Source organism: Thamnophis sirtalis, unplaced genomic scaffold, assembly GCF_051295495.1.
Source record: "Thamnophis sirtalis isolate CommonGarterSnake01/CBP01778 unplaced genomic scaffold, rThaSir2_p1.2 scaffold_9, whole genome shotgun sequence".
In the NCBI taxonomy this organism is placed as follows: Eukaryota; Metazoa; Chordata; class Lepidosauria; order Squamata; family Natricidae; genus Thamnophis; species Thamnophis sirtalis.
In genome coordinates, this window is record NW_028261389.1 from 43,804,809 (window position 1) to 43,817,332 (window position 12,524).

Genomic DNA, 12,524 nt, shown 5'->3' on the forward strand with positions numbered 1-12,524 from the left:
GTTCCTGCAGTTCCATCACCCTAAATAATCCAAAGGTCTCTTCTCTCTCAAATGAGCCAGTCCTTTCCCTTTTGTGCTCAGCACAGCTATCTAAACATGTGACTTCAAAGCAACTTTTACATAACCCACTGTAGGTTAACTGTAGTTAAACTGCTAACACAAATGTTCCTATTTCTTTTCCCCCCTATTGTTTCCCCTGGGTCAAATTAGAAATTCTTTATAATCTCTGTCATTTTATACAGTACCAACATCATTGTAAGATTTATTATAGCATTTGTGTGGATCCAGCTCTTTCCAGATGTTTTGGATTACAGCTTGAATCACAGCCCACTAGCCCGACTGGTGGCATAACCTGAACTCATGGCTAGATGTATGTTGTGGCCTAGTGCAGCTTTGCTGGCTGAGAAACTCTGGGAGTTGAAGTCCACAAGTCTTAAAGTTGCCAAGGTTGGACACCACTGGCCTAGTGCATTCAGGGGGTTCCACATAATGTAAGACCGATATGGATGTATATTAAAATAATAAATTACAGTAACTAAATGTAACTGAGTTAAATATAATAAAAAAATAAAACAACTGCATCCACAATTTACACATTGAGTCAATAATAATGTCAATTTAAGATATTCATGTAAGTGATAATAATAGCACTCATATGTAGAAATAGAAGAGGGTTAATTTGGAAATGTCTGCCTCAGAAAAAGGATAATTTGCTGTGTCTCATTCAAACACACACCCAGCACGAGCATCCTTCCTTCCCTTTCGCCTGCACGCGTTGTTTATCACAGAGTCCGGGAGCACGTGGCCTAACCGCGGAGCGCCAATGCAGACGCCTGGCTTGAGGTTTGGCGGGTTGATTGGCGGGAGAGAGAGAGAGAGAGAGAGAGAGAGAGAGAGAGAGAGAGAGAGAGGATTCCTTATTTGTCACTAGGCAGCAATTTAGCCTTGGCAGGCGCGCGCCCGGGGTTGCCTGGAGACCGAGGCGCGCGGGAAAGAGAGGCGGCGGCGGAGGTGGGAGGGGGGTTACGTAGTGACGTTAATTCTATATGAGCGCGAGCGGCGGGAGCTTGGGTCTTTTTACCGCCGGCTGCGAGACGCTTCTTCCTCAATCCTGAGTCACTGCGAGACCCGGCCTGGCGCAGGTAACCGAGACGCGTGGCTTTGAGGGTGGGATCACAGCCGGACCGGCCGCCGGCTGGATATCTATCTCGGCCCACCAGTTGCAGGGTTCCTCCTCGCGTCCAGTCGGCACCGAGGAGGGGGGGGGGGGGAGAAAGCGGGCTGAGGCGGTGCCCTTCTTGGCCGTTGGGCTTCTTGTGGGAATTGTGCCTCGCTTCGCAGCGGTGGGTGGTTGCTCGAGTGGGAGACGGGTCGCGCGCGCCAGGGGGTGCCAATGCCATTTTTCTCCTTCCGCCCTCCTCACTTTCGCCTCAGGGCGAGGCCTTTGGCCAGGCGGCTGGATCTGGCTTGGCTTGGCCGGGCCTAGTCTGGCCGGCTGAAGCACAAGCAAACACGTGGAAAACAGGCAGGTCTGCGCCGCCTCAGGCGCCTTTCCCTCTGGAGTCGGTGACCTGTAAGTGGTGCTGCGTGGATTAAAACCTCTTACCAGGGCTGAGACGTTAATAGGATTTTGCCGCGTGGGGGTAGGGAAAGGGGATCGAAATAGGCAGCCGGTTTTGATAGTGGGCCCCCCGGGAGAGGCTGGGTGTGGGCATTTGGGGAGGGTGCACGTTGCGGCGGGGACTCTATCACTCCTGTTCCCTGAGGAAACGATCGGTTTACAGATAACTTTACGCTGTTTTTCTCCCCCGCCCTCGCGATTTAAAGGCAGTTCCCACACGAACTAATAAAAAGTCCTTTTCTCACTTTCCCTCCTTTTGCACAGAGAGTGCTGTATTTATAGTTCAAAATTTTCTGACTTAATGGATTGGTTTAATAGCTATTCTAAATGGACTTTATAACTTTTGAGATAGTGCCAGGTTTTAGACAGCATCAGATTAACTGCAAAGATGACTGCACTTTAATCTACAGAACACCATCTGATACTGGCCATATGGTTTTTAGGGCAGGGCAGCATGAAAGCAAGTTTAAAGTGTCTTGAACTACTGGCCCTTGCATCATTGTTTTTTAGTAGATAGCTGGTTGTATTTGATTAGAGGGGTGGGACATGCAGTAGTGTATTATCGCTATTTTTTTGATGTGGCAACAAAAGAAGATGTGTAAAATGAGAGATACCATTTCAGTAGAAGATTAAAAGATGTTTCATAAATTGGGTAATGGTGGGTTTTGAATATGAATTAGTGGGAGGCCTAAGGTTATAAAATATAAGAAGTGTAGCCAAAGAATGCATATACACAAGACTTGATGTGTGCTTTTTAAAATGTACTATTTAATATCTAGGAAGGGTGCAAATAACAATTGGCATGACCTTAAATTCTTTGCATTCTCTGATGTGGCAAGTGAATTTGTCTTTTTAAAAAATTGGCTTGAAATTTTTCATGACTTTCCAATTCAAACATTTTTGATGGCCAATGTGTTGAGTAAAAACATTTTCACAAATTGATATTTTAAATGTCAAAAATACACATCTAGGTTTTGTCTATTAGCATTAATGTTAAATTTTGAGATATAAAACCCTAATTGTTACAAAATCTGTAGCAGTATTTATTTTAAATGATTGGAAGCTTTTGGCAAGTTACTTTTTTCTGGTTACCTTTCTATAAAGGGAAGTGATTAATATTCCTGAAGGTGCATGTCCAAAATTATAAAAATGCATTGGATCTAGCAAAGTAATGAATACTAAGAGAGTTTTGACTCCATTGGATATACTACTGCATGTAAATATAAGCATTATTTAATCTATTTTATTAAACTGAAGTTTTTCAGATAAATTGAATTGCATTTTGCATCTTTCCAGGAAGCACGGTCAGTTGTGTTGAATCAGAAAAGTGGTCCTGCACTTTACAATCTGGTCATGTCTTAGAGTGCCTTAACAGAGGTTGGTTTACTTGTGTTTAGTAATACAGGTAGTTCTCATTGAAAAAAACGTGTTTAGCCTTATATTCAAAGTTATAGCATTGTATGGAGGTGACTTATAACTAAGGAGTTACATTGTAATTTTGGATGTTGGAGCATCCCTGCAATCACATGATCACAACTGAGGCATTTGGCAACTGGCTCACAATTATGACATTGCAGTGTCCCATGGTCACATGATTGCTGTTGCTGCCTTTACTGCCAGCTTCTGACAAGCAAAGTCATTAGGGAAGCTGGCAAGAGATTGCAAATGGCAATCACGTAACCATGGGACACTTAGGTAGGATTTGCCTAACAATGATAACTGGGACTGTTGCAACTGTGAGAAATACCTGTATAAACTTCATGCTACTTATGGATTGCAGTTCAAATAATAAATTTAAAAAATGACCTGTTCAACACCTGATGTACAGAACATAATACTGTACTATGTGCATAGGCTATGCCTGTATAACATTGGCCTATGGACTGCATGTGACCTGCCAAATAGCCTTATGTAGCCCACTGGCATTTTTTAAAATACTCAATAAATTTGCTGCTGCAAAGTGTCACAATCATCAGGAAGGTTCCACTGCTGTCCTGAAAGATACACTGCCAAATGGCACAAGTGTCTCCATCTCTGTTGTCACTACTTCAGTAGCCATTGAATAGTTCATCAAACTACTCCTTTGCAATCTGTGATTATTTTTAACTTACCAGTGTGGCCCATTTGCCTCCACAAATTATGCAGGCCTAGCACATGCTTTTAAAATAACACTGCAAATCAGTTTATGTTCATTAACAATAGCTGAGAAAGTAGTTTTTAATGTGTTTGTATACTGCTGACTTTCCATGTTTTCAGTATCGTGTATTTATCATGTAGTATTTATATTAAATGTATGGTAACACTTAGCTTAAAGGTCATTTAGTATTATTTGCATAATTGATCTGTATTACCCTGATGATCAGCAAAACATAATGAATATCCATGTGGTAGTGGAGACAATACTCTCTTGCAATCATGAATTCCTGTTTAAAAACATCCACTTATGTATCAAACACAGGTAGGAAATTAAAACCTAATCCTTTTTATCCTTCTCTTCTGGAGTATTAAATATAGCAACTAAGATGTCTGGAATGTCTATCCTTTCCCAATATTATGACACAAACATTGAAGTGGGCTTTGCTACATTAAGCAGATACTTTCATCATGTGGATTCTGTGCCAGTGGTGAATATAAGAATTTTGTTGAATAAGACTACCATGTTTTCCCCAAAATAAGACAGGGTCCTATTTTCTTTTGCCCCACAAAATATGGCCTTAGGGTTATTATAGTGGGAGGGCTTATTGCACTCCTAGAACAACTGCTGCTGGAAGACTTGGCAGCCAAGTTTTGCAGTTTGGAAGCCAGAGAAGAAGTTATGTTTGGGGTGCAGTGAGGGCGGGACAGAGCTCCATGCACTGACCTAGAGGGTATCCCGAATGTGCCAAGCTGGAGAGCGGGCAGAGTGCCGCATGCCTTGGCTCCTTAGAGATATCCCCATGGTCAGTGAATGGCGTTCTGCCTGGCTGGAGAGGGGGTTTGCTGGGCAACTGCTCTTGAGTGTGGTCACCTCATGGCTGCTTCACCCCTGAGGCTGCGCCTGGCTCTTCGGGAGCCATTTCGCAAGGGAGCAGCCACCCGGCAACTCCCCCCTCCGGCCAGGCAGAATGCCACTCCCCAACCTAGCGGTATCCTGAATGTGAGCGCCTTCCCCCCCGGCTCCCGCGACTTGGTGCCTTTGGGGTACCGCTAAGCTGGTGAGCAGTGCTCTGCCTGGCCGGAGGGGGGTTGTTCAGGGGCCTTATTTTCGGGGATGGGCTTACATTTTTGGCCACGTGAAAAATGTGGCAAGGCGTTAGTTTCAGGACAGATCATATTTTCGGGGGAACACGGTAGTCCATCTTAAATTCAGTATTCTGTTTCATTATTAGACAGATATTTATGGCAAACTCAGAAAGAAATGGGTGCAAAACCCTTTTCTGGTTTTTTCCTCTAATAACTGATGTCATGGAATAGATAACCATACTTTTTCCAAACTCTAAGCATCTTATTTTAAAGTGCATGAACCATTATTGCACACAATATTAACCCAAGCATTGTAGTACCATAGACATATACCAGTGTAGCAATATTGACATTCTTTATTCTTTATTGCTTTCTTAAGAATACCTAATAGGGATTTCCTTCTCAATAGCTGCAAACTATATTAATGCATCATTTTTTTCTGTTTTTGAGTCTGTCCTGTTCTGGAGTCCTTTTCTCAATCACGTTTAGTTTAGATTTCATAGTATACAGTACTGTAGGGGAATAGGATCTTTTTCTCAGTTTTATGACTTTCCAAAATTTTTCATGAGATTTGCGGAATTGAGTCCCTACAAGAAAGTTAAATTGTATGGAAATATTTATCTTACAAATAAACTCGCTGAAAGGGAAATCCTGCTTCACTGAAGTTCTGGTTCCCATAATATTGTGTATCATGCTCAAAATGTGTTGGAAAATAAAATAATCAAATTTTCAACTCTTAACTATAGACAGAGTTGCTTCAGTCTGTTTGTATTTATGCAGTGCTCCTCTATTTAAACTCTAAAAATTCATTTTAGCACTGTTTCACAATCTAGGCAACTTTTGAGATGCTTGGATTTCAACTCCTCAGCAAAGTTGCGCAAATTGGGCAGATATTTTCTATTTACAGAGTACCTGTAGTTTTCAAGATATGTTCATGATAAATAGGCTTCATGATGGTTGTATTGATCATGTGACTGACTTTAATTTACAGGCTTTTGTCATGGCAATCATTAAGTTAGTTGTTAACACTATTCATTAAGATTAAGGATGTGGTTTTACCAAAAAATGGAAGTAAATGCCAGTTTTTGGCAAAGCCATTAAAAAACATAGTTATGTATCTGCAGGACTTTCAAAAGGCTATAAATGTGGTCTGGTTGCCAAGCGCCTGACATGCAATCATATGACCATGGGAGGCACTGTGGAAACTTTGAATCTGGATTGTAAATATCTGCTGGAACTTTGAATGGTTGCTAAGCAGTTGGTCATAAATCGAGGACTACCTGTACCATAATCTTTTAACCATTTGAGGAAAACATTTAGAAATTGGATTAGTGGAATTTATTGAGAATAATATGATTTTTATAGAATATTTTTCTTGACTTATGACTACAGTTGACCCCAAAATTTCTGTTAAGTGAGGCATTTGTTAAGTAAATTTTACCCCATTTTATGATATTTCTTGTCACACTTACGTGAACCACTGCAGTAGTTAAGTTAGTAACCTGGTTGTTAAACGAATCTGGCTTCCCCATTGACTTTGCTTGCCAGAAGATTGCATGACCCTGGGAAGCAGCAACCATCATTAATATGAACCAGGTGCCAAACATCTGGATTTTGATCCTATGACCATGAGGAATGAGGATGCTGCCAAGGTCGTAATTCTGAAAAACAGTCATGTCTCTTTTTTCAGTGCTGTTGTAACTTTGGACAATCACTAAATGAACTGTTGTAAGTTGAGGACTACCTGTATTTGGGGTGTTTTCTGGAAATTGTGTTCTCCTGAATATTTAATAAAGAATGTTGTGAAATGGGGTTAATGTTACTGTTAATCTATTAATAAACTAACATTTATTCTTTCCCAAAAATAAAACAACTGCATTTACATTGATATGTGTACTAGAGGTAGAATTCTAGGATGTGAATTTATTTATGCGGGCTTAGGAGGACTTCATATAAAATTTTACTCTTCAATATTTTCTATGGCATAAAATCTAAGAATATCTATAATTTGGACTATCATGTGTTAACTATATAAATTATTATTTGATGGTGAAGATATGTATTTTAGCATTATAATTTTCATTAATCTCTTCAAACAACTTTAGTGAATAGGAGTGGGCAGAAGAAATATGTAGTCATGTATTCTGCTAGCTTTATGATTCTTTCTAGAGTATACAGTATTTAGAATTTTTTTTTGATCTCTGCAGAAGAAAATGTACAGATACAATGACTTGTTTTAAGCTATAGAGCTAAGAATAGGGATTGTGCATCATAAATAATACTTAAGTAGAAGTTAATGACGTTCTGAATTTCATTGTTTGAATATTTTTACACTGATCAAAATTAGTATTTTTTTTAATATGGAAGACCAACTATTTAATAATGTTAAGAATTGCAAATACTTGACATGAAGACATGCATAACATAGTTGTTTTTTTTAAAAAAGTGAAATTGCTTTCAAAGGAGTTTTGATGTGTTCAATCAGTCTTCTTTTCTTTTCATCTTAAGAATACTAGGGGAAAAGGTAAAAGTCAGTAAAAGTTATTCAGAGGCAGTACAGATTGGACAATATCATGTTTTCATGAATTTTCTGACAACTTTTTAGACCTTAAGGGTGACCTTTATTCTACTTTAAATATTCAGCTAAAACCTGATGACCTAGCTAAAAAGTACTTAAGTGTAAGGTCTGATATTGTCTTCATGTGCTGTTGTTTAGTCTGGCAAGACTTTGTGGTTTTGGTATCTTAAATTAAGGTCTCTTGAATCTCATTGCTATTCTTTCTAGTGGAAAATTCAATGAAAGATTAAATGGTTTTCGCTGCAATGCAGAAAGATAAGAGTGGATAGGATGCATACACTGAACTGGGGGAGCAGATTTTGTTTTCTATAATCAACCTCTGTCAAATCAAGGTACATCATTGATTAAGTATTTACTTAAAGGAACACCTTGCACCCACCATCAAAATTTAATTTTTTTCTTGGATTCAAAAACAAGCAGCAGAATTCTTGTCCTTCTCTTTTGTTATATCAATTAGCTCCCAGCTATCTGCAAAATTTCAGGATCTGATCCTGAAATCTTCCACTTTTTTTGGAAATGCATGATTTTCTTCCAAAGTGTGCACATTTAACCATTCTGGGTGTGCACTACATTTTCTGAAAATAAATCCTACAACAAGTGGCAGACTGTTCAGGCAGTCTGGTTTTAATGCCATGTTACTTCCTTTAGATTAATAAATATGTGTTTTTCAAGAAGCATATACCCGATTTGGATCTCTTTCTTGAATTCTATTTATAGAAAATCTAGTAATGTTAACAGGAAAACAAAATTAAATGAGTATTTTTTTAAGTTGCCAACTGTTTATGTTACAGTATTCAGCCTATACTAACAAAATTCAAGATAGTTACCATTGCTGCAACTGGTGTTAACTCACCTTTATATACACAATAGATTAAAAATATTGGTATCTTGTACTTTTTATATTTAGGTTTTTTTTTGCTTGAATTGTAAATAATTTTCTTTTGTTACTTTCAGTATGACTGGTCCTAAACAAATAAATATTGAGTAATTGATATTTGGTTTTATGCATACAGCTTAGAGAGATAGGCCGAAAGTTTCATTGGTTCCAGAGATGTTCAACTGAATTTTTGTCCTTCATTCCATTTTTAATCAGATCACATTAGCATTTCTGCATTGATGCAAATTTAATATACAAATTATACTATATCATTCAGAAAAAGAGGACATTTCAGTATAGTTTTAGTTATTGCTTATAGTTCTAAATTTAATGAATAGAGGAACATGTTGTAAATGCTAGCAAACTTCAAAAATATTGTTGTAGAGATTTCATAATGAAAACTGGAATTGTTAGAGACATCAGAATTGTTATTTCATTATATACTATTTAAACAAGATTTTACATAATTCATTCAAGTGAAATAAAATATTATACAAGAGGTTTTGTATTGTGTATACAGATACATCTGTGTTTGAAACAAAATTTGAAGCTATTTGGATCTAATAGAAATATAGTTCTAAAAATTATGATACAAATTTCTTTGTGCCTTGGATGTAATAGTTTTATGTAGAAAGTCCGTGTTTGAGGATCCTTTGAAGGCAGTCAGTCTTTTGAGACATATCTTAACACAAAATAGCTGGAAACTATTACACAAATGGTAGATACATCACTCAATATAGCTGGAAGTATGAAAACTGATGATTTGCTAAATCAATTTGATTACCAATCAAAATATAGAAACATAGAAAACTGATGCAGAAAACTTTTTAGCCGTCCATTGAGTCTCCCCTTTGAGTTTTTTGTTTTTTTTCTTATTTATTTTTAATTTTTATAAATTATTTTAATTTTTTTTTTGATGATGGATATGTGTTTATCCCAAGCATATTTAAACTCTGTTACTAATGATTGACCAATTACTTTTTCTATGACGTAATACTTTGTAACATTACGTTTGAATTTCCATTTTATCAGTTTGAGGTTATATCCCTGTATTCTTGATTTTTGCTTAATATTGAAACCTATCTGCCTTCTAGAAACTTATTCACACCCTTAATATATTAAATGTTCAATCTTTCCCATCTGTTTTCCAGGCTGTACATACTCAGTTCCTCCAATCTCTCCTAACATGTTTTGTCCCTTGGACCTTGCACCATTTTTATTACCCATCTCTGGACTCGCTCAATCTCATCAATATCTTTTTTTAAGTTGTCTTCCACTAAAGTCATCAAATAGTCTTTAGAGAAGCCATTGAAGAAGTCTGCTATTTGATGAACTTAATGGAAAAATTGACCTTTACTAGTAATGTCTTAATTGGCAAGTTCTTTTAACTAAATATGTCCACAGTTCTAATAACAATTGTTCTTCCGGTAGGAATAAAAATACAATATATCAGAATTCAGTAACAGAAATACTCTTAAATTATTATAGCAATAGCAGTTAGACTTATATACCGTTTCATAGGGCTTTCAGCCCTCTCTAAGTGGTTTACAGAGTCAGCATATCGCCCCCACAGTCATGGTCCTCATTTCACCCACCTCGGAAGGATGGAAGGCTGAGTCAACCTTGAGCCGGTGAGATTAGAACTGCTGAACTGCAGATAACAGTCAGCTGAAATGGCCTGCAGTACTGCACCCTAACCACTGCGCCACCTCGGGTATTATCTACTATAGTCTTGCATTCCTGAGTATGCAGCTTATATACAAGAAGCAACTCTGCTCAGTTAACAATGACCAGTTATGTGCTTCTGTCTGTCACGGATATCTCTGCAAATGAGTAACAATATTGGAGAAGCAAGTGCTAGGATGAATAAGATCCTTCAAACAAGAGCAATGTTTCTGAACATTGTTACAATTTGCACAGAAAGAAGTGAATAAATTTTTACATGCCATAATCACACATTCGCTTTGTTAATATAGATAAAAGGGAGTTAATTGTGATGACTAACACAAATATAATTGGTTGCAGCAATATCAATTAAAAGTATCTATTTTGAAATAGAGTAGCAATATTCAATTGCATTTCCAGTGAAGGTGGGTGCTTCCACTCATCTTTGAATACACAGACAACTTTCTTTTCAAAGTACAAACTATAGTTTGAAACATCAAAATTACTTCTGTAATATACCACTGTTTATTTCCACATCATTACTGAGAAAGGTATAAAAATGTGTCCATGTAGTTGATAGGAGATGTTCATGTCATGAGTGTCTTTTTCTGTACCAAGATATATATTGGATTCTTGCACCATTCATAGTGTGTAACATGTAGTTTAGAAATTTTACTTAAAGACTTTTCAACCTAATACATTGGTTGTGATCACACAAAAAGAGGAAGATAGCAATAGCAGTTAGACTTATATACCGCTTCATAGGGCTTTCAGCCCTCTCTAAGCGGTTTACAGAGTCAGCATATTGCCCCCAACAATCCGGGTCCTCATTTTACCCACCTCGGAAGGATGGAAGGCTGAGTCAACCTTGAGCCGGTGAGATTTGAACAGCCGAACTGCAGAACTGCAGTCAGCTGAAGTAGCCTGCAGTGCTGCACTCTAACCACTGCACCACCTCGGCTCATCATGGTTCTGACAGGCTGAAAAATGGTTACAATATCATACCTCTCCCAGATCCATTGCAAGATAGTTCAACATTAGTATAATTTCTGCTTAACACAATTTTAAATTATTTATTTTATTTTCTTAAAGGTTTGCTGCAGTCTGGAAATATGGCAGACATTGACAAGTAAGCATACAACTTTTTTCACATTTTGATTGAACAGAGCTTAGATCTGCAAAATTTATCCTTTCAATTTGCTACCTGTGACATTTAATGCTAGATTCAGAGCAGTTAGGCATATTTGCTTTAAACATTAGATATTAATGCTTTTATGTTTGCAAGTAAATTATTTTAAATTCAAAGAGTTGATTCAAATGTGTCATGATGGTTTGTTACATATTGTAAAAGGATGAACAAAGATATTTTCTATAGTTGCCCTTTGACAAACTTTTGAGGATTAAAAAAAGAAATTGATATATGATTGTCAAATATCTGTATCATAACTCAGTTTTCATAAAGTACAAAGGAACAGTATGTTTCTTTTCCAGCACAATATAAATAAAATGTTTTTCTATTAAATATATGTATTTGATCTGGAGCACATATTGTGGTAGAATAATATTTAGTGATAAAAATTTAGTGATAAAATATTTAGTGAAAAAAAGTTTAGTATTTGTTTACCTGATGGCTGAGCCCTAAAATGAATAAATTCTGCAAAAATAATTTGACAAATTTGCTATGGAATGTAGGTTGTCCTCAACTTATGGTTTTAAGTGCATAACTCTGAAGTTAAACACAGAAACCTCAGGCTTGTAATAGGTGCAGAAGCTTGACAGATTTTTTAAGGATTGTGCCATGCTTTTGATTCAATTCTGAAAATGTTGCTTTGGCACACACAAAGATACAAACCTTGCATATCTGTTCCTAAAAAAGCTTGCATTTCTTTAGGACTGTGTGATTGCTTTGAGATGCGTTTTGGTTTCATTGCCTGCTTTAAAGCACCTTTTTCAGACTAAAAGTCAGAATAACGCACAGGCCTAGTTTCTACAAGCGGCCTAATCATTCTCAAGATATTTTTAACCAGCATACGTTTTATAATCTTATTCAATGTTACTTCATTTAAAATCAGATTTGCTTGTTAAAAACTATTTTATATTACTATGCTATAGTTAGTATAAGATTGTTCATCACCATTTCTGTATTTTGAAGTATTAATAATGAGATTATATTCTTGGACATACAGGCAGTCCTTGACTTAGATCCATAATTGAGTTCAAAATTTCAGTTGCTAAGCAAGGCAGTTATTAAGTGAATTTTAATAAGAATTTATGACTTTTTGCCACTGTTGTTAAGCAGATCACTGCAGTTGTTAAGTGAATCATGGAGTCATTAAGCAAATCTAGCTTCCCCTTTGACTTTGCTTGTTGGAAGCCATCTGGGAAGTTTACAAATGCTGATCACATGACCCTGAGACAATGTGGCTGTCATAAATACCAAGCCAAGCATTCGAATTTTGTTCATCTAACTATGGGGATGCTACAACGGTCATATGAAAAATGGTCATGTCACTTTTCCCAGTGCTGTTGCATCTTTGAACAGTCACTAAAGGAATGGTTGT

The 12,524-nt window shown here is 37.2% G+C and overlaps 1 protein-coding gene across 4 annotated transcripts in view; it reads left to right on the forward strand.

Annotated features, from left to right (window-relative positions):
• The first annotated feature begins 1,000 nt into the window (after positions 1-1,000).
• NAP1L1 (nucleosome assembly protein 1 like 1) overlaps positions 1,001-12,524 on the forward strand; it is a 49,523-nt gene continuing 37,999 nt past the window's right edge. For 2 of the 4 annotated variants that reach the window (XM_014067526.2, XM_087723419.1), the window contains exons 1-2: positions 1,002-1,142; positions 11,056-11,092. In XM_014067526.2, the coding sequence (XP_013923001.2) occupies positions 11,076-11,092 (17 nt within the window). In that variant the 5' untranslated portion in view covers positions 1,002-1,142; positions 11,056-11,075. Of the gene's footprint in view, positions 1,143-1,553; positions 1,574-11,055; positions 11,093-12,524 lie in introns of those variants that run through there. The other 2 variants (XM_014067530.2, XM_014067527.2) reach the window with 2 other exon arrangements.